The sequence below is a fragment of the Eurytemora carolleeae genome, unplaced genomic scaffold, assembly GCF_000591075.1.
Source record: "Eurytemora carolleeae unplaced genomic scaffold, Eaff_2.0 scaffold415, whole genome shotgun sequence".
NCBI lineage: Eukaryota > Metazoa > Arthropoda > Copepoda > Calanoida > Temoridae > Eurytemora > Eurytemora carolleeae.
This window is the reverse complement of record NW_019396314.1, coordinates 108733-127953: the sequence shown is the minus strand read 5'-3', so window position 1 is coordinate 127953 and position 19221 is coordinate 108733. Positions and strand designations below refer to the sequence as shown.

At 30.3% G+C, this 19221-nt stretch overlaps 1 protein-coding gene across 1 annotated transcript in view; it reads right to left on the bottom strand.

Annotated features, from left to right (window-relative positions):
• LOC111700726 (synaptotagmin-2) overlaps positions 1–19221 on the bottom strand; it is a gene marked incomplete in the record, with an annotated part of 39227 nt that overhangs the window by 2605 nt on the left and 17401 nt on the right. Inside the window, 7 exon segments of the mRNA XM_023471739.1 lie at positions 2244–2328; positions 5927–6041; positions 7035–7132; positions 9148–9187; positions 9829–9903; positions 15983–16030; positions 17451–17537. Of these exon segments, the coding sequence (XP_023327507.1) occupies positions 2244–2328; positions 5927–6041; positions 7035–7132; positions 9148–9187; positions 9829–9903; positions 15983–16030; positions 17451–17537 (548 nt within the window).

Here is a 19221-nt window from a genome sequence, read left to right as displayed (position 1 = left end):
TAACGTTTCTGTTTACTATAAATACCATTTCAACTTTTCACTTGTGACATCTTTAAATTTAAAGAATGAATTGTATAAATTTAGAATATTTGGAAAAGAACTAGTATTGGTTTAAATAGCACAATAAGCTCCTATATTCTGAATATTGAAGGGAGTGTTCGCGAAAAAATTAAGAGGGTATAGGGTTATGGTGAAAAATAATCGCCTTTGACCACTATTAATCTTACTTCTATCTAACTTGCGTCTATAAGGAGAAAATTGTTAAAAGCGACTTATACTGAAGAACGTAGCGTCCATACAAATTCAGAAAGTTGCAATATACGACTTGTATCGTAAAATATATCATTTATTGTTAAACAAATCATTCAGATATTACAACCTTAAGTCATCAATTATTTTTCGACGCATTCCTATAAAGTTAAATTTCATAATATTTTTTATTTGTTTGATATACAATGCAACTTAAAACAAATTATTTTTCCGCTAGGTTTCTCTGCCACGTATAATCATTCAAAACATCGAGAGCAGAGACATCTTGCGGCCAACTATTTCGGCGTTTTAAGTACATTGTATACAAAACGAATAAAACATATTATGAAATATTAACTATATGAATGCGTCGCAAAATAATCGCTGACTATAGGTTGTAATATCTTAATGATTTGTTTGAAATTGAATTGATTTTTTTTTACGATCCGAGTCGTATATTACAACTTTCTGAATTTGTATGGACGCTACGTTCTTCGGTATAAGTCGTTTTTAACAATTTTTCTCCTTATAGACGCAACAGATAGAAGTAATATTTGTAGCAATCACTATTGATAAGTTTTTCGCCGTAAGCCTAAACCCCCTTTTTATGTTTCGCGAACACTCTCTTTAATGGAAAAATGGCAGCTCTATTCTGACTGTAAATGATAAAAGTCATTGCCAATAACTCTGATTTTCTTATCCCTATATCCTTGCAATCCAATTTAGTAGACCTTAGATATTTCAAACTATTAATTCTGTTAGATTATTAAAAGAATTGAGTCTATATGTCACAAACTCGAAATTTACAATTTCTATATATTTGCAACCTGACGATGATCTTGAAGATGTGAAAAATTATATAGGTTCCCTTAATAAAAACGAGCAATATACTCTTAATTACAATGATTATCTAGAACAAACAAATATGGGTCCCGATTTATTTTCAAACATTGAGCTTAGAAATACATACCAAAGTGAAAACAATTTTGTATCAAACATTAGAAATTTTAGCGGATTAAATGTCCTTAGTTTAAACATTCAAAGTTTACCATCAAAATTTGAGGAATTGAAAATACTTCTTGATAGAATCGAAAAATCAGGAGGTAATGTATCAGTTTTAATTTTACAAGAAATATGGGATGTCTCTATACCTAACTTATTCTTTATCAAAGATTTCGAACTATTTACTAATACACGAAAAACGTCAAAAGGGGGAGGTGTTGCAATATATTGTAAAAAAAACTTGAATCCAAAATTGATACCTGGCTTAGTTATACAAAATACTTTCACTTTTGAGTCTATTGCAATTCCAAATAAATCTAAACCAAACTAAAAGTTGTTTGTTCATCGTCGAAAAATACTAACAATCCACCACTAATTTTTATGTAAAATATAGTGTAAACAATAAATATGTAACTTTCCTTATCCTTTCCTTTCCTTTTCCTATTATTTATATTTTTATATTTTTTAGAATTGGGGGGAAATATTCCTACAACCTCTACTTTTAGAGGTTTTTAAATATTTTCTCCTGAAACACATTTTTTTGTATGTTTTTGTTATATTTCATTAATAAATAATTTTTTACTTTTACTTTTACTGATAGTTTGAAATATTTAAGGTGTACATTGTACAGCATTGGATTGCAAAGAAATTGAGATTCGAAAATCAGAGGTTGTTTCAAAGACTCAATTCCTTTAGAAAATATCAAAGGTTGACACCATTAGGTTTCAAAGATATATAAATTCAAAGATTATATTTGTATCAAAGACTCCATTCCTTTGCCATGCAATTAAATGTTATATGTAGGAGTCCTATAGCAAAAAAGACGATATCTTAAAAAAACACAGTATTAAAAGCCCGTTTCATAAAAAAAAGTCTACTAATAAGACCGGTCCGGCTTTGAACTGTCTTCATGGGTTACCTAACTAGCCCACTCATATTTTTTGTAGCCCTGCATGTCAAGATTGTCAGGCCGTAAAGCCTGTAGTGTATACCTGTGCCAAACTACGGAAGATTGTCTAGGTTTAGCAATCATATCTCCCCATTGTGCTGTCTCCCTCGGACCCGACCCGTTCCGAGCTAAACAAATATTTTTAAAAACTTTTTACTTTTTTGAAATCAAGTGAACACTCACAAACAATAAAATTTCCCTAGGAGGGACTGGTTCATTTGGTGTACTTGTAAAAAGGTTGAAAAAATACCTTTAACTCTGTCAAAGGGGTTTCATATTTTTGGATGAAATTTGTTAATTCAATTAAATATGTTACAATTGTTCAGGAACATTTTAAAAAAGAATTTTAATGGGAATTACGTGGATTTTAAGAAAGGGGAACAATTCCTTTAATGAAAAACTATGGAAGCACTTTCATGTATTATAAACACTCAGAACTGGAAATAAGAGAACGAAACTCTCCCGAGTTTCATTCTTGGGGTGTGCATGGTATGCATTTGCGTAGATTTTTGATTTAAAAAATCAGAAAATAAAAAGAGAAAGTAAAGAAACTGGATGAAAAAAATTTTCTCATCAAAAATAGGTTATTTACAAAACTGCCTGACCCCATTCATGAAACCGTACTTACTATATTGGGGTTCATTACGATACTTTGTCTTAAGTTTCGGGCTCTAATTAGTATTTTGTTAAAATCAAAATATTGATATTTCAGAGTACGTTTCCTGAATAACGTACTTTGAGGGACGATAAAGTTTGACCGCTAGATGCCTCACATAAGTTAAGTATTTGATAGATAGATAATTAGGACGTACACTGTCGAAGACGTCATCTGGTCGACCATTGTATGTAGTGTTGGAAAGAAACGTCCTCTGAAGGAATATGTTTCGTTAACCGTAAATGAAATAGAATTAATTTTTATAAAGTTTAAACTTGATTTAAATTCAGGATTGAAATATCAAAACTCTAAATATTTGATAAATTCAAAATTAGTTGCAACAAAGTTTCCCTTAGAATTTCAATCTGTTTTGAAAAAGTAAGAAGGGGATTATGCTTTCTAAAAACTTTATTTCTTTTTCCTTCGATATAAAAATGGTATCCATGTATAATAATCAACGTACCTATAAAGTTGAAGGAACAGAGTCTTTGGAACAAACTCTAAGTTTTTAATTCTCTATATCTTTGCAACCCAATGTTGTAGACTACTGATATTTCAAACTATATATTCTGTTAGATCAAATAACCTAAGTTTGAAATATCTAAGGCCTACACCATCAGGTTGCAATGATATAGGGATCATAGAAAATTTGACTTTGTGGCAAAGACTCAATTTCCTTATACTAAAATCTGATCTAATTCAAAAATTTTCATTTTCCAAGTTTGATACAAAATTTAGAGCGTAGTTTGCGCTGTCTACAAAATGTTTAGCTTACATGTACAAATTGAAATTTATTTAGAACAAAATTAAATCTTAGCAAAACTCTGCGATCCTATAAGCAAGTAAACAACCATACATCTCAGTTACTCAATAGAATATTTAACTGCATCTAGGACGCTTTTTGCGCCAACTTTCCTATTAACGACGTTAACTTCTCACTGTTGCTGTAAACATAGTAATATTTCATCGTTTTTGATTTTTTCTATTTCAATTGGTAAGTTTTTATATTCAATTTGTCAATTTCAATTCAAACATTAATCTTCCTTAAACATTTGGGCCCCGATAAGTTTAGTCTTTTTGACGTTTTATTTGGATACAACGGATAGCTAACTAGATTGACAGAGAGACATACAAGACAATAATATACAGAGCAAAGAGTAGGGTTTTCATTGAAATAAAACTTTTGCGAAAAAATGCGAAAATTTTCGTCTGTATTTCCCAAATTTTTTCGCGAAAATCAATTTAACGAAAAAAATAAGAAAAGATGCGAAATTTCGAGAAAAAAAAATCCGCGAAAACCATAAGTGTTGTAGCTGCAGCAATTAATTGCGCAAAAAAAACTTGCTTAATTCTCTGCTCTGAGTGCTCAGCATCTTAAGTTTTATTATATCATAATTAATGATTTCCCTTCCGGATTTTTTTCGCGAAGTTTTCGCATTTTCTTCTTCAGAAATGTTTGCATTTGTTTTTCACGAAATCTGCGCATTTTTTTTGCGAAATTTTTGCTGTTTTTCGCGAACATTTTGCATGTTTTCGCGAAACAGATTAAAAAAAAAATTTGCGAAAAGAGCGAACGAAATGCGAATAAATGCGAAATTTTCAGCGAAAATATTTTTTTCTCGCGAAAATGCAAAATTTCGCGAAACGATTAGTCCTTTTCGCTGGAAACCCTACGAGAGCACAAATTAGATAATAATTCATAATTTGCTTGGAATTTGGATAAAATTAGAATTCACAATCCACGACCACAGGATGCATAACGGCCAATAATAAAGGCTTTTGAAGAAAATAAGATGATGGAAAATTTAAGACCTTCTGGCATTTTTTGAAAGATAATTTGATCTATTTTGGCTCCTTATCTATATAATAAAACAAGACATTCGTATATATATATATATATATATGTTGCGTGAAGCCGGCCAATTTTTTTGTGGACACTCATGGGTGTTACAGGCTAAAAAAATTCGAATTTTTTTTCATTTTTTTTTCGAAATTTTTTTTTCACGGGCAACGCCGGGCCCTTCTGTTTCAGCTTGTAGCCCTTAAATGTGCTTAAAAGTTAGAATTTGTTTTACAAATGTTCATCCTAATTTTAAGCATGATTACCAACTTATATGAACAATTATTTTATTTCCGCGCATTTTAGGATCGTCAAAAATACTAACAAGCCACCACCAGTTATATTAATAATGTAAACAATAAATATGTAACTTTCCTTTTCATTTTATTTTTTTTAGAATTTGGAGGAAATATTCACACAACTTTTTTTTAGGAGGTTTAGAATTATTTTTTCATGAAACACTTAGTTCTGTATTTTTTGTTGTTATATCTATAAATAAATAATTACTTACTTACTAGCTAACACATAGATTCAGCCTGCTTATAAAGTGTCTCATATATTTTTAAGACAGGGTCGACTTTAAACTGTCGCAACGCCTTATGGGCCTTGATGTTACCGCTCTAGCTCGCTTATGTTTTTCTGTAGCCCTTCACATGTACATTTTAGCACTTGCTTTTATTTTTGGTTTATAAGAAGAAAGGAATTGGGTTTTTGCCACAAACTCAAATTTTCTAATCCCTTTTATCTTTGCAACCAGATGGCGTAAACCGATGATATTTCAAACTTTGACTATTTGATCTAAAAGAATTCATAGTTTGAAATATCTAAGTTATAGGACATTGGGTTGCAAAGATATAGTAGAAAAACAGTTAGAGTTTGTGGCAAAAAACTCATTTCCTTTACAAAGTTCTCATAGATTTTTTCTTTAAAGCTTGTGACCTTTAAATAACAGTGTACTATACATTTCAGAAAATCCTTTCCTAATTAATCATAAAAAACACGATTGTGTATGTCTGTTCAACGAAATGATATCTCAACGCCGCCCTGCTGTTGATGTCTCGATTGAAGATTTTATCAAAATATTTATATTACCTCTATGATTATTAAGATTGTAAAAAATCTAAAAGTTAACTAAAAAGTTATCCATTTTCTTCTTTATACTCCAGATAGAAGAAATAATTTCAACACAAATCATTTTCAAATTATTTCGTTTGAAATCTGATATATTCACCTCCGAGCATAAGTTTGCCGATGAGCTCGTTTCTACCGATGGTATCGAAGTCCATTACCGAAATCTCGAGGCTGCAATCTCGAATCTGTTCCCAAGGAACATCGAACTCGAATGTCTAAAAATTTCGAGTTAGTTCTTTGCAGAAAACATTATACATTTTTTAAACACTTTGTCTACAAGTCTCTAAATGATTCGATTTCTATATTTTTGACATTTTAAAAGCTACAAAACAATGATATCTTTTAGAGACTTAAAGCTTAAAGTTTATGACAACTTTCAGTTTTGATTGAAAAGAATTAACTCACATCTCTAAGTTTCGATAAAGATTTTTATAAATATAGATAAAAAGTCAATTTCACTTTTTTAGACAACCTGTAATTGGTAAAATTAACAAAGGGTTTCCTTTAATAGATAAAAAACATAATTTCGATTTCACAAATTCGTCCTTGAGATGTAAGATATTTTCCCAAAGGTTTTTTCCCAAGCGGTAACTTCCCATTGGTATTTTCCCAAGTTGCAACTTCCCATGGGCATTTTCCCAAGTTGCAACTTCCCAACTGTGCAATTTTCCAAGCGGCAACTTCCCAAGGGTATTTTTCCAAGTTGCAACTTCCCATGGGTATTTTCCCAAGTTGCAACTTCCCATGGGTATTTTCCCTAGTTGCAACTTCCCATGGGTATTTTCCTAAGTTGCAACTTCCCATGGGTATTTTCCCAAGTTGCAACTTCCCAACTGTACAATTTTCCAAGCGGCAACTTCCCATGAGTATTTTCCCAAGTTGCAACTTCCCATGAGTATTTTCCCAAGTTACAAGTTCACAACTGTTCATTTTTCCAAGCGGCAACTTCCCAAGGGTATTTTCCCAAGTTGCAACTTCTCAACTGTGCAATTTTCCAAGCGGCAACTTCACAAGTCTATCCTAGCCACAAATATCGGCCTCCCATTGCAGCCTGTGGCATCTCAGAATGCCTAACCTAACCTTTGGGAAGTTGCCGCTTGAGAAATTGCACAATGTGGAAATACCAACTTTGGAAAATACCCTTGGAAAGGGGTCGCTTGGGAACAAATCTTTGAATAGTTCGGAAAAGCTAGATGATAAAAGATTACCGTGTTAAATGTAGGGTTCAGATTACACTTGTATATCGGGGTTTTCTTTTTATCCACTCTTTTCTCACCAAAGAACAGCCAAATTTTCACGTAGGGATCTAAAAATAAAATAATTTAACATTTTAAGATTTATATAAGCCAAGGAGAATTGAATACAAGGAGGGGGCGATAGGGTTTCCGTACACTTTGCTGTGACGTTTTTGGACTGCTGAAGAACTAGTTTTTGCGTAACAACAATAACAAAGGCAGCCGATTTAATGTAAACAAACATGAGTTAGTATACGGTGAATCTTCATCTAACGCCAGAAATGCCAGATGTTTGTTTATCATTTGAGTTATTGTTTACAATCTTTATTCTGTATCTGTACTCTGTACTAAACCAAAATGCAATTGGAAAGATTCAAAAACAATTTTCAGGGTTGCCAGGTTGAAAGGCTAAATTGAGAATTTTTTAAGGATACTAGTACTCTCTAGGCTACTTTTTATGCTTGAATTTACAGTTTATTTTTCTAATAATACTAATTTAATACTAATTTAATACTAATTTAATACAATTTATCAATCATTTCATCTGAAAATATTATTAACAAACTGAATGTACTTCATAACAACAAAAATAAAGATCTAAGTTTTTATTTGTATTAAAAAACCTTATTCTTTCATACTCTGGCTTTGCTATGGTTTAGAGGTATTTGTTGATTATAAATGGATTATGTGTGCGCGGAGCGGCAAACAAATTTTTAGCTTTATTTGCTGAATTTTTGGGTAAAAGTATCAAAAACGATGAAAAAACTTGCCATTTATGAAAAGGCTACTTTTAGGTCAATAATTCAATTAAAAGGTGTCCGGTGGCCTTAAAGCTACCGATGCAAAAGCATTCTGAAATCTGATTAATCTACATTTATAAAAATTGGTATTCTAGAAAGCTACCGGGCAACCCTAACAATTGTCAGCTTCGCTAGCTTCACCAGAGCTCGAAATTTAAAAGAGTATCGTTAGACAAAACTACCTCGAGTTTCCTTTTTGGGGTTTTAACATTTTGATTTAGGAGTTTCAAAAAAAATTGCGAGTATAAACATACAGAATAAAATAATATTTCATAACAAAAATATTTATATTCAAAAAAATGCCTAACCCCATTCTTGAAACCTGGGTTTTAAAACTGGTTTTTGAACGATACCCTGTCTTAAGTTTTGGGCTCAGGAGAGTAAACATAACAACTCAATATCAGAATATGCTCAAGATTTCATAGACAACTTATATTCATTACCTAGCTGTCTATTTTCACTTATCCTGAAGTATCTCCCTTATATGAGAATATGTTGTCTTAAAAATTATCAACGCTGAAAATTATATGATAAAGGATATTTACTGAATTAAAGGTTTCTTGATGCAGCTTCAAAGAGATATATGTAATTCAATTTCTGTATGTTTGGAACAGAAAAAAAAATTTCGTAGAGAAAATCTAAACCCTGCAAATATGTAGAACAACGCTTTATCAAAAATAGAAAAACGACACTTTGAAATCTTTCTTTTTTATACAAAAAAGTTAAATGCATTGTAGGATTTTAAGTTTTTATAAAATCCAAATAGATTCTAGTACAATAGATGACAACGTAGAATTTGTACACTCTCAGTACAGTTATATTCTTACGACACAATTGTCAACTCAGTTTGTGTGTCCGACATTATTATTAATAATAGTGATAATTTTAGAAAAAAAATGCTTATTTTACTGTGAAATAAGTGCAATTTTATGTGTTTTTTATTTTCTGTTTATACACTAATATGTGAGAAAATTTCGTTTTCCTTGTTATATTTGACACTTGTGACGTCGTGTATAATTGGTCCATTTCTCTGTTGCCACTTATTGTACTTTTATCTATTTTAAAAAATCTGTTTTTCTTGTGAGAGTGGGAGAAATGCGTAGAATATGTTTTCGTTAATAATTAATGGTGGTTTTTACACAATTTCTTTTCAAAAAAGCAATACAAGAAATGAAAGGTGCGTCAAAAAATCAAACTCTTCAAAATATTCCTCCAATATCAAAATCGATTTTTCAAGATTAAAATCAAAAATGATTTTTAAGCCATCGAAAATGTCTATTAATTACCTGATTTTCCATTTATATCTTTAGCTTTCAAGTTCCTAGCCTAAAAAACAAAACATGAATAAAAAGTCCATTTTATGCGGATTAAAAGTTAGGATTTTACAACCTCGTAACTCCCCCAGTTTTTTAGTTTTAACATAACACACGAAAGTTACATAAACAAACTTGTTTGGTTATATAATAGCACCGTCAAAAGAAAAGATGTGCTTAAAAACATGGAATTTATTTCAAACTAAAATAAAACTATCTTTAACTTGATGTGGCATGAGCATGAGCAATCTCAGATAAAATAAATGTGAGTGGAAGAGAAGTTCAGTTCAACTGAATCTACGTATTCAGTTTTGTACCTGGACCAAATCAGAAAGTGAATGCTAAAAAGAATCCTTCCCCCCTCTAACTCTAATAGGGGGTCATTTCGCATTTCATAATAATTTCAAGTTAAATGAAACTCCATTTACAGAGCAGCATGCTTGATTCACAACAGGACCTTTAAAACCTTTATCTTTGTAAATGAGAAATCAACTTTTACAGAGAAATCAATTAAGAATAATCAATAAGAAAGAAAAACAATGATATCTTCTTAATCCTTGATTATCTAAAGATTTATGAGGGTTTTATTGTGGAATCAGACATGCCATTCAAAATATGGAGACCGAGAGTAACTTGAAACTGATGTAAAATTACCTTTATGATTTGAATAGAGAGAGTGTTAGTTGATGGGAGATATGTTAAACTCAGGAGGATTTCTCCCAACTTCTCCTAAACAGTTAGTTGATGGTAGATATGTTAAACTCAGGAGGATTGTCAAAAAATGTAAAATAAGATTTAATAAAAGTTTTAAAAACCTTTGATACTTGAAACTATGAATTTTATTAGATCGAATATTTTAAGTTTGAAATATTAAATATAAAAAAACAATGGACATTCGACTTTGCTAGAATTCCTTGAATTTTTTATATTTTGTTTGTTTAATGTTTGTTTCAAAACTATTTGAAAGATCGGGTTTAATGTGTTGTGCCAAACATGTAGTTTTATGTTAACAACAGTCTTAAAAGTTGAAGCTAAATATTTCCCAGTTTAACTTTATCACTTCTTTTTGACTTTTTACTTTTTACGAGCAAAACTGAAGAAAAAAAAAAAAAGTAAAAACAGCTCTTTATGTCCATTTTGCCTTTGGGGTTATTTTAAGTAGATTAAAGACCCGTTGCCCTATTGGTTGTAAAGTTATGGGCAATTCAAGACTTTTACAAAAGTTTGACAATTTTATAGTTTTGCAAAAAATCATTTAAATTACCTCTTCCTAAAATTCAAGAAGTTAAGGTTAAAAAACCATGCAGTTAAAAAATATGAAATGTTCCCATCAACTTAAACTTTAAGAGTTCAAATCATCAAAATATATGAATATTTTAGTATAAAGAAGAAGAAATCCTGACAAATTTCGAAATTTAATAAATATTTTTATTAAAATACTGGGAGGCAATAACATCCTGGAAATTGCCCTTGACATTTTTCAGTTTTTAATGTTAAAAGAAATCAATTCTGTACTTTAAAGGGACAGACCGGCTATGTAAGGTAGTTAAACTGAGTATGCAGTGGTTAAATTCTTTAGGATTCTTTTGAGAGACAAATAAAACGTTTCCACGATGTATAATTACAGAGTTTGAGCGTAAAGTCGGCGTTCAAAATAAAAAAATTCGGTGGGTACGTTTTCAGAAACATTTTTTTAAATTACTAAATAACGGCGACAAAAAATATAGTAAAAATTCTATAGTAAACTAATTTTAGATGTTTAAAAACATATTTCTCAAAAGAAATTTGTCAATATATCGAAGTTAGAATTAATTATTTCCTTTTTCATCATTATATTGAATTTCTTATTTCCTATGAATTTGTTCGCAGATTTCTTCAAATTCTTCAAATGTCGTCTGTTTAATAAATATTCCAGAAAATCTGCAGAAAATATTTGTGATTAAAGAGAGATTAAAGAAACTAATAATTGAATAAGATTACGTATTTTTGATGATAAGAGTTAATTTTTAATTTCTTTCCTAAACAACGAATTAGTTTACTGTAAAATTTTGTTTACATTTTTTGTCGATCGTTATTTGATAATTAAAAAAAAACAATTCTGAAAACCTATCCACTCTAAAGTACGATTTTGAACGTCGACTTTGCGCTCAAACTCAGGATTTACAGGTCTTTAAAAAGTTTTATATTTCTCAAATGAATCCTGAAGAATTTATCCACAATACTGCATACTTAGTTTAACTACCTTTGAAAAAGCCCTTCCTTTTTTGTCGTCTTCCTGAAGTAAAACGTTACATGTTGGAAGTTTAATGCAAAAAAGGAAAGAGTATAATTGACTTAACCAAGAAAGCTCAGCTGGAGTACTTCAAAGTTCAAACCTTAGAAGATCATGATCTTGAATATCAATATTCGTTTTACAATTTTTTGGCTCTTTTTCAACAATTTTTGTAAAATTGTTAGTTTTTAATAATTATAAAATTGGACAAATAATACATTTGTTTAAGTGCACGATTTTAAAAAAAGAAAACAAATTTTACAATCAAGTAAAGTTTTTTGCCTGAAATTGGGGGCATAGATTTCTAAGTATATTCAAGTCAAGAATTATTATTTTTGGAGGGTTACTGAATACATATTCGTGACGTGTTGAATCCTAAAGTTAATCTTAAAATTGTATGTGTGATACATTATTTAAAGGTAATTCTGTTTTCCTTGCAAACTTGTGAAGAGAGGGAGTGTTCGCAAAAAGTAAAATGTCTGAATTCGAATTGAATCAAATCGTGAATCGAAATTGTTGAACAAACGTAATCAAATTTAATTTAAAATTGATAATTTTTATATTACAATAAATTATTTCCCTATTAAATTCTGTTAACTCGTATATAATTAAAACCTTAGAATATTTTTTTTTATTTATTAGTAAATGAGTTTATCCGTGGTTTAAAATAAATTATAACTGCCTGACACTTGATCAGTTTCACTCGAGTGAAAAAAGATAAGTAGGACGATTAATTGATTAAAAATATCGTCTTCGCTTCTTAAAATCCTCGAAACTAAAGATATTCTTAAAAGTTACACCTTTAGAAATAAAAAATAAATATTTTTGTCCCCTTTCAATTTTTTGTTATTTAATTTATTTGAAAATGTCGGCAGTATTGCCGAAAATGTTGGCAGTATTGCCGAAAATGTCGGCAGTATTGCCGAAAATGTCGGCAGTATTGCCGAAAATGTCGGCAGTATTGCCGACCAACCATATGACACATTTTTGACAAAAGTTTAAGCAATTTAACCTAATTTTCTCAAAATAAAGATTTCAGTGCTGGATCATTGATAAATTATGTGCATATTTTTCAAAAACTTAACTGATGGAAACATAAACAGATAAATCTAAAACTTGAAAACGTATTTGAAACAAAGAACAATCTTCTTAAATTAAGGGACTGGTTTTTAATATCAAGTAACATTTCATATTTTACAACGGTACACGCTAAATCTTCTTCTGACTAATAATGTATCGTCATTTGTCTAGCTTTGAAATTGTTCAATTTTGATATTTTACAACCTTGTTTCAATCGCAAAAGAAACCGCAACTGAAAATAATCAATTTTANTAAACAGATCCTTTGTAAATATAAACAGAACCTTTGTAAATATAAACAGATTCTTTGTAAATATAAACAGAACCTTTGTAAATATAAACAGATCCTTTGTAAATATAAACAGATCCTTTGTAAATATAAACAGAACCTTTGCAAATATAAACAGAACCTTTGATCTAAAGGGAGTTTGATCTAAGAGTAATCTGATCTAATGAGAATTTAATCTAAAAAACGTGGAAATTGATTTAATATAATTTTTAGATCTAAGTCCATATATTTCTGAAAATTTTTGGAATTTGATCAAAATGTTTTTTTTCTAATTTTATTTTTCATGTACATAATTGAAGTGTAGAATTTCCTCAGAATTTTTTCCTAAAATCGGGAATTTGATATAATGTATGTAGAATTGGAATTAAAATATGTAGAATCTGATCTAAAATATGTGTTTTTAACAAATAATTTTTTTTGATCAAAATCTACATTTTTTGACCTAATTCCTCACTTTTAAAACCAAATTCTACACTTAAAACTTATTTCAACGCTTACCAGTTCAAATATTTCATTTACCTTTTTGATAATAACATGTTTAAAAAATATTCATTAATTTAGAGACAGAAATATGTTATATTTTAAATTTTAGTAGTTTTAGATAAAATTCCACAATTTTCCAGAAAAAAATTGAATTCGTATAGATCAGATTCCACCAGAATCCATGTAACATTTCATATTTAACAAGGGAACGATTTACAACAGTACTCGTTAAATCTTCTTCTGACCAATAATGTAGAAGATATCGTCATTTGTCTAGCTTTGAAATTGTTCAATTTTGATATTTTACAACCTTGTTTCAATCGCAAAAGAAACCGCAACTGAAAATAATCAATTTTTGTCCTCAGAAGTAAGCCTAATCTATGGTTTATAATCTTTAAAATGTGATTAAGAAGTAAGAATTCTAAAACTACTCTATCTCTGCAAATATCCAGAAGAAAAAAACTAAGTTCTTGCCACAACCTTAAATTTTCTAATCAATATATCTTTGCAACCCTATGTCGTAGACCTTTTGAAAAATTTTATTTCTGTTAGATCAAATAATCTTAGTTTAAATTATCAAAGGTTTAAATCATTAGGTTGAAAAGACATAGAAATTAGAAAATTTGATTTTGTGGCAATAAGTTAATTTTTTACTAAAGATTAAATAATTACTAGTTACAATTCTTAAGTGCTTAACTAAAGATCAAATTATTTAAAGAAATAATGAAGATGACAATGATTCCACTGATTTCTAGATATCACTGTAATCTAGCAAATAATTGCATTGCTATTTAAATTTTTTAAATATTAAACAAATATGAATCAGTTTTTTGAACTTGGAAAAATTCGAACTTAAAGTTCTTTGAATATAAGGAAAACAAATAGTTTGAATTTTAGGCATGCCCAATTGTTTGATGAATATTAGCAAAATATATAAATATATAAGATAATAACTTTTAGTTAGAACGCAAGGTAATACTTAATTAAAGGGACTGTAAGCGTAATTTTAAGTGACCCTCCATGCAAATATGGCAATGCCCGATTCACAACGGTACCCTTAAAAGCTTTATCTGATCAAGTATAGATATCCATATTTAATATTTTAATAACTGATTGTGCATGTGCAGTGATTTCTCTAGTGCATTTCTACTGCGAAAAACATACAGGAAATATCAGATTTTTTAAACATAGAAAAACACAATATCTTCCACATTTTTCATCAGTAAAGGTTTCAAGGGTAACGTAGTAAATGAGGCATTGTCATCTTTGCATGAAGTTTTATTTGAAATTGTGCCTCAGTCCACTCCCTGTATCATAAATTTGAAATAATGCAATTAACGTCATTTGTCAATCCTTAATTGCGTGATTAGAAATACTTGATAATTACTTTGTTACAAATTAAATCTGAATGTTTTATGACTATACGTAATTACTGTTCCATGCATCAGACCATGGTTTTAAAATTTGATCAATCATTAATTTGATTTTTTCTTAATTTTTTGGCCGGCAAAATCTTCCTTTGAATAAAAAAACTTGGTATTTTTTATAAAAGTATTTGTTTTCGTTTTTTAATTTAAATATGTTTTAGAACTAGAGTACAGTGACTACAGCCAACTCTATCAATCAATTATTGGTTAAATAGTTGAAAAACATGTTTTTAACAAACCGACAGATAGGTTTTCAATCATTCCTTCAATTTGGGAAATTGAAAAACAATGTAAAAATGTTGAGTGGATCACTTTAATAATTTTAATATGAAATGCAATCCAAATAGTTTTTTGAATTGATAGTTTATGACATCATTGGTTTCATGACATGACAACATGACATGACATGACAACTTATTAGACTATTACTTTGTTAGATGGTCAATAATTTTGTTCATTTTTAAAATTTTTAGATTCAAAAAAGATTTCACAAAAATTTGCTGAAATTAAAAATTGTTTATCTTGAAACTTGAAAATTTAATTTTATAATGTTTAAATCTTCTGATTGGTGAAGTAACTTTTTAAAGTCCAACCCCCTTCCTTTAATAATAAACTCTACACAAAAGCTTGTAATTTTTAACTGTTAAAAATTATATATATTTAAACTGGCTCGGCAAAAAAATTGTCGTCAAATTATTTCGAAAAGTGTTCTGTACTGTATACATTAAATAATATTTAAGGCTTAAAATTCCAGTTTTTTTTTGTTGGTTCAATCTGTATAAATCAAATAAATTAATTAGTTTGCAAAAAATCTAAAATATTCTTAGCAAAATTTCATAATTGCAAAATAAATATTTGAAAACGACATCAATCATTCCTGTATTTTCTGGTTTTATTGTATTAAAACTACTAAACAGTCAATCTACTGGTCAAATATTTTCTTTGGAAAAGTAAATTCAATATATATGAAGCATTAAGTCTGACCGTGTCAACCTTGTTGCACCGGCTAGTCCTCTTGATTTTCTGCTTAATCAGGCCATTGTCCGTGCGGTACGGTACAAACTGGGACCGGAAAGGTTGACTAGGCTCGGAAATTCAAATGTACTACGGCTACCCGTGATTTAAGTCTCCAGTAAACCCCTCTATTTTTTCGGTCAGTGAAAGCTTTGTTAAGGGTGATGATATGTACATAAATTCCTGGAATATCGTCTTCCTATTCCACAGTGTTAGGAGTCTCACTGTATGTACCTTACCTCACATAGGGATCACTAAGACCGTTTGTATCTCTAGCTGCAAGATCACGTCCCTAAACAAAGGTTCTTTAAAGATCACGTCCCTAAACAAAGGTTCTTTAAAGATCACGTCCCTAAACAAAGGCTCTTTAAAGATCATGTCCCTAAACAAAGGTTCTTTAAAGATCACGTCCCTAAACAAAGGTTCTTTAAAGATCACGTCCCTAAACAAAGGTTCTTTAAAGATCACGTCCCTAAACAAAGGTTCTTTAAAGATCACGTCCCTAAACAAAGGTTCTTTAAAGATCACGTCCCTAAACAAAGGTTCTTTAAAGATCACGTCCCTAAACAAAGGTTCTTTAAAGATCACGTCCCTAAACAAAGGTTCTTTAAAGATCACGTTCCTAAACAAAGGGACTTTAAAGATCACGTCCCTAAACAAAGGGACTTTAAAGATCACGTCCCTAAGCAAAGGGACTATAAAGATCACGTCCCTAAAAAAAGGGACTTTAAAGATCACGTCCCTAAACAAGGGTTCTTTAAAGATCACGTACCTAAACAAAGGTTCTTAAAAGATTACGTCCCTAAACAAAGGGGGCTTTAAGATTACGATCTTAAACATGGAGAATGTAAGGATTTCACGTCACTATGGAACATTAAGCATTTAAAGATCACCTTCCTAAATAAACTTGCTTTCAAGATGACGTTCCTAAACTTGGAAAATTTAAAGATCACGTCCCTAAACATAGATGCTATAAATATTATATCATCATATCACAAAGGCACTTTAACGATCACGTTCCAAAGCAAAGGTGTTTTAGAGATCACGTCCTTAAACAAAGGTGCCATAAAGATCACGTCCCTATTAACCTTGGAACCTTTAAAGATCATGTCCCTAAATAAGAAAACTATAAATGTCACGTTCTTAGACAAGAAAGCTTCCCTAACAAGAATACTATGGCAGTCACGTACCTAAAAAAGAAAACTATGGATATCACGACCCTAAACATACTATAAAGATCATGTCCCTAAACAAGTATGCTTTCATTGTCACGTCCTTACACTAGGAATATAACGAGCCAAAAAAGGAAAATCACGTTCAATTCAGGTGATGCAAAGATTTTTTTAATTCACCATTTCATCTTTTTAATCTTATTTATCAACAAATTGAAATGTTTTAAACCAATATTAGAATTTAGTAATAACTAGTAAATTCCTTTGAATTGAATTCTAATTGAGAAACTTCAAAACTCAATAAGTCAATAAAACATCCAACTTTTCCTTTTCAATGCTTATTCTTGTGCTCTCTTAACATCAATATTTTAGCAGATCTTTAAAAATGTTTGTAGGCTATGATCGAAAAGGGTTCGACTCACTTATTTTGAAGACATGCTGACAATATGACACAGATAAAAATATAACAGCGAGGAAAATAAACTTGGATTGTAGATTAGATATATAATTTCCTGTCCTTAATATGTTCACAAGCCTTACCTGGATAATTTTAAGTCGGAGAGTTTGTGTGTTGAAATCATAATCAAGACTAAAATTCAAATCTCCGCATTTCTCAGAGGGCTCGCCCTAAACATTAGTTTAAACTTGGGACAAATTGTTTTTATCGTTTTGGATCCTTTTCTGGAAACTTTTGATAAAAATGGGGTCAGGGGGGGCTTTTATTAAACTTTGAAATATTTTATCCTTAAAAAAATGTTTAACCGATTAAAATACGATCGCCATAACATGTTTGGTTTTTGATCGTTTGTGGGTCGTATTCGCTGGTATTTTCTGTCAGGGTTCAAAGTCACTGTAAGAAAAGCACATACAGGGTGTCCCACGAAATATGACAGATGGTAAATAGTTTTGAATGTCTTCTTCCATATTCAGTATTAGATATCAAAGAATTGTTGCAGTTTATTTTGTTTTAAAAACAAAATTTACTCAAATATATTTTACTTTGAAATATATTTTAATATAATATGACTGCCATATAATGTTATTATTGTTCTGTTTGGTATCAAACCACTTAACAAATTATGGAAGAAGACATTTTCAACTATTCACCAACTGTCATATTTCGTCGGACACCATGTATTTAGAAAAAAAAAACAATTTTAAAAATGTTCTTACACCATTTTTTTAATTCACCATTTCATCTTTTTAATCTTATTTATCAACAAATTGAAATGTTTTAAACCAATATTAGAATTTAGTAGTAACTATAGTAAATTCCTTTGAATTGAATTCTAATTGAGAAACTTCAAAACTCAATAAGTCAATAAAACATCCAACTTTTCCTTTTCAATGCTTATCAATATTTTAGCAGATCTTTAATAATGTGTGTAGACTATGATCGAAAAGGGTTCGACTCACTTATTTCGAAGACGTGCTGACACAGATAAAAATATAACCAGCGAAATATAACCCTGAAAGAAAACGGTCAAAAACTGTCAAAAAATGAATCAACAAATAAGTCACACTTGGGTCATAGGGTCATAAATAACCTATTACTNTATAACCCTGAAAGAAAACGGTCAAAAACTGTCAAAAAATGAATCAACAAATAAGTCACACTTGGGTCATAGGGTCATAAATAACCTATTACTAATACAGTTAGGACAATCTCTGTAATTCTAGATCAGACAGTTAGGACAATCTCCGTAATTCTAGATCATACAGTTAGGACAATCTCCGTAATTCTAGATCAGACAGTTAGGACAATCTCCATAATTCTAGATCAGACAGTTAGGACAATCTCCGTAATATATATCAGACAGTTATGACAATCTCCGTAATATATATCAGACAGTTAGGACAATCTCCGTAATTCTAGATCAGACAGTTAGGACAATCTCCGTAATTCTAGATCAGACAGTTAGGACAATACCCGTAATATATATCAGACAGTTAGGACAATCTCTGTAATTCTAGATCAGACAGTTAGGACAATCTCCGTAATTCTAGATCAGACAGTTAGGACAATCTCTGTAATTCTAGATCAGACAGTTAGGACACTCTCCGTATTTCTAGATCTGACAGTTAGGACAATCTCCGTAATTCTAGATCAGACAGTTAGGACAATCTCTGTAATTCTAGATCAGACAGTTAGGACAATCTCCGTATTTCTAGATCTGACAGTTAGGACAATCTCCGTATTTCTAGATCAGACAGTTAGGACAATATCTGTAATTCTAGATATGACAGTTAGGACAATCTCTGTAATTCTAGATCAGACAGTTAGGACAATCTCCGTAATTCTAGATCAGAC